At 23.8% G+C, this 2,803-nt stretch overlaps 1 protein-coding gene across 1 annotated transcript in view; it reads right to left on the bottom strand.

Annotated features, from left to right (window-relative positions):
- Nucleotides 1–1,004: 1,004 nt before the first annotated feature.
- Nucleotides 1,005–2,803, bottom strand: part of LOC106790503 (inhibin beta A chain) — a gene marked incomplete at its 5' end in the record, with an annotated part of 2,461 nt that continues 662 nt past the window's right edge. Inside the window, 1 exon segment of the mRNA XM_014755458.1 lies at nucleotides 1,005–1,221. Within this exon segment, the coding sequence (XP_014610944.1) occupies nucleotides 1,069–1,221 (153 nt within the window).

The following is a 2,803-nucleotide window of genomic DNA, read 5'->3' as shown; positions in this document are numbered from 1 at the left end:
AAACAAGAAATTTTTTTTTTAAATGTAAAAGAAGATATAAGACAAAAGTGTAATATTTCCAAAATTTCGTGTCTTCACATTAAATCATAGAAATTAATATTTATATAATATGTACGGTGTGTATACAAAATCATAATAGAAAAAAAGAAAAAAAAAAAGAAAATTAAAATAATCTAATGTCATTATTCTTGTTATCGTTTTACACAGAACATAAATATATGTGTATAATAAAAACACACACATACACACACACACACATACATACATACATAGACAAATTTGAAACAATATTAATTACACATGTAAGCAAAATTTTCTATATAAAATGTAGTTAATGTGATTTTTGATTGAAAACATAGACACGAAATTATATATAACACATATATATACATATATAAATTAATAATAGTTGTGTGTATAAGATAATATAACAAAGAAATGTTTTCTCATCAAAGCCATGCTTAATTTCACAATCCCAAAGGATTTATTTTCCTTATCTATCTTCCAACGATAGGTAGCTACAATATGGTGTAACGAAATTCTTGATTAATATATATGTATATACACACACATATATTGTACATTCTTCTTTCTCTCTTTCTCTTTCTCTCTCTCTCTCTCTCTCTCTCTATCTTTCATCTTCCATGTTAATTTTATCTACTAATTTCCCATGGCTCCGTTGCTAGTATTCTCGATTTTACTTAACAACCTTATATCTCATTCGAAGACGAATTTTAATCATTTTTATGAATTCTTATTCATTGTATATATATATATAATATATTTGTGTTTTATTTAATTTTAAATTCGATGTTATCTGTGTACGAAAAAGAGTTCTCGTTGAAAAAAAAGAAAAAAAAAGAAATTAAAATCGAAGAATGTTTATATAAAAATAAATTCTATATAAAAAAACATAGAAGTCTATATAAAACATAGAAGTTTGAAATGGTGTCATCAATTTAATTATTATTATTATTATTCTTTTTTTTTTCTTTTTCTTTTTCTTCTTTTTAATAATTTTCACTTTTTCGTTGTGTGCCTTAGTTAGGGGGTAAAAATAAGTTATTGTCACATACAACCACAAGCTTCGACGACCATGTTAGGTAAAGTCTTCTGTTTTATCGTGCTGTTACTGTCGATATATAGAAGTTGCATCGGTGAGAATTGAGTTGGCGAACAACAGGGTACAATTTCTTTTTCGTGATGCACCAGATTCCATTTCTGTAATTTAACGTTGATTATAATATACATATTTTGTTGATTTTGACCATTTATTTATTTTTTTGTTTTCAACTCGACAATGATATTTTTCTTTCTTTTTTTTGATGGAATTTTTGAAAAGAAATTAACTTACAGTGAACATAATTGAGAATTTATGATATTGTATAATATCAAACAAAATTGTTTCACACATATACACAGACGTGGTGTCACGATGTTATATATTTATATTTATTTATTCTTAATAATTTAATTTTTGATATATATTATTCCAGGTACACGCGTAAAATGATTTATTAAAAAATAATCTGATATTATATATAATTCAAGATTTGTAAGATTAATTTAATTAATTAATTGATTGATACGTTGTGTGTGTAAGTCATAATGATGATGATGGTGGTGTCATTTTTAAATTATCGAGAAGAAAGAAGAAATTTGAAATGAAGTTAAATTACTTTTCATTTTTATTTCTGTTTAAATGAAGGGTGTCGTTTTAAGGGTTGGCAAGAACGTTCTCTTTCTTTGCTTTTACTTTTTCTTTTTCTTTTTCTTCTTTTACTTTGGAAAAAAAAAGAAAATGTTAATTAAATGTTTTCAGATAGTTATCTTTTCCTTCTTATTAGATATTACGAAGGATGAAGGACTTGACGTATAACAGAGTTTTATGTTCCAAGATAATGGAGTCTTAGCGAGCCATTATCGTTACGAGTTGCAAACTATATTGCTCAAATTATGGTATAGTCAGTTGTTATAAGGTTACTCGTACTTTCTTCAAACGACTTTTATTAACAATTAATGTTACTAAGAAACGTGTTCGTGATATTGCATATACATTAGACGCCACATGCATATATAATTTTATTATTTTCTTCGTGAAAAGTTATAGCGTATAGAATTTTTTTCTTTTTCTTTTCTTTTTTTATGTCGACAGATTCGTTAAATATCTTTTTGATAATATTTTTAATAATCGTAAAAAGTAGATACTTTAAATTTGTTCGTATTTTTTAATTCTTTGGGAATCTAGTGGTATTTTATTTTGTAATGATTATTATAGAAAACAAAGTATATATATAAAAATATATTATAATAAATATTAATTTAATTAAATTGAATTTTTTTTTATGTGCAAAAAAAGAAAAGAAAACAATTAAAAATTCTTTCGAAATTAAGAAGAAAAACAAATGTGATTGCAATTGAAAATAATATTTAATATTCAAACGAATGATAAATATCAATAAACACGAACACACGAACACGACTTTTATTACCAATTAATGTTATTAAGAAACGTGTTCATGATATTGCATGTACATTAGACGCCACATGCATATATAATTTTATTATTTTCTTCGTGAAAAGTTATAGTGTATAGAATTTTTCTTTTTCTTTCTTTTTTATATCGAGATTCGTTAAATATCTTTCGGATAATATTTTTAATATTATCGAATAGTAAAAAGTAGATACTTTTAATTTGTTTCTTCTTTTCTAATTCTTTGCGAATCGAATGTTATTTTATTTTATAACAATTATTGTAGAAAAAAAAGTCTATATATATATATATATATATATAGAAATATAA

This window comes from Polistes canadensis, unplaced genomic scaffold, assembly GCF_001313835.1.
Source record: "Polistes canadensis isolate GaletaPanama2010 unplaced genomic scaffold, ASM131383v1 scaffold_242, whole genome shotgun sequence".
Taxonomy (NCBI): Eukaryota; Metazoa; Arthropoda; class Insecta; order Hymenoptera; family Vespidae; genus Polistes; species Polistes canadensis.
Note: the sequence above shows the minus strand (reverse complement) of the source record. Positions and strands in the feature narration are given on the sequence as shown.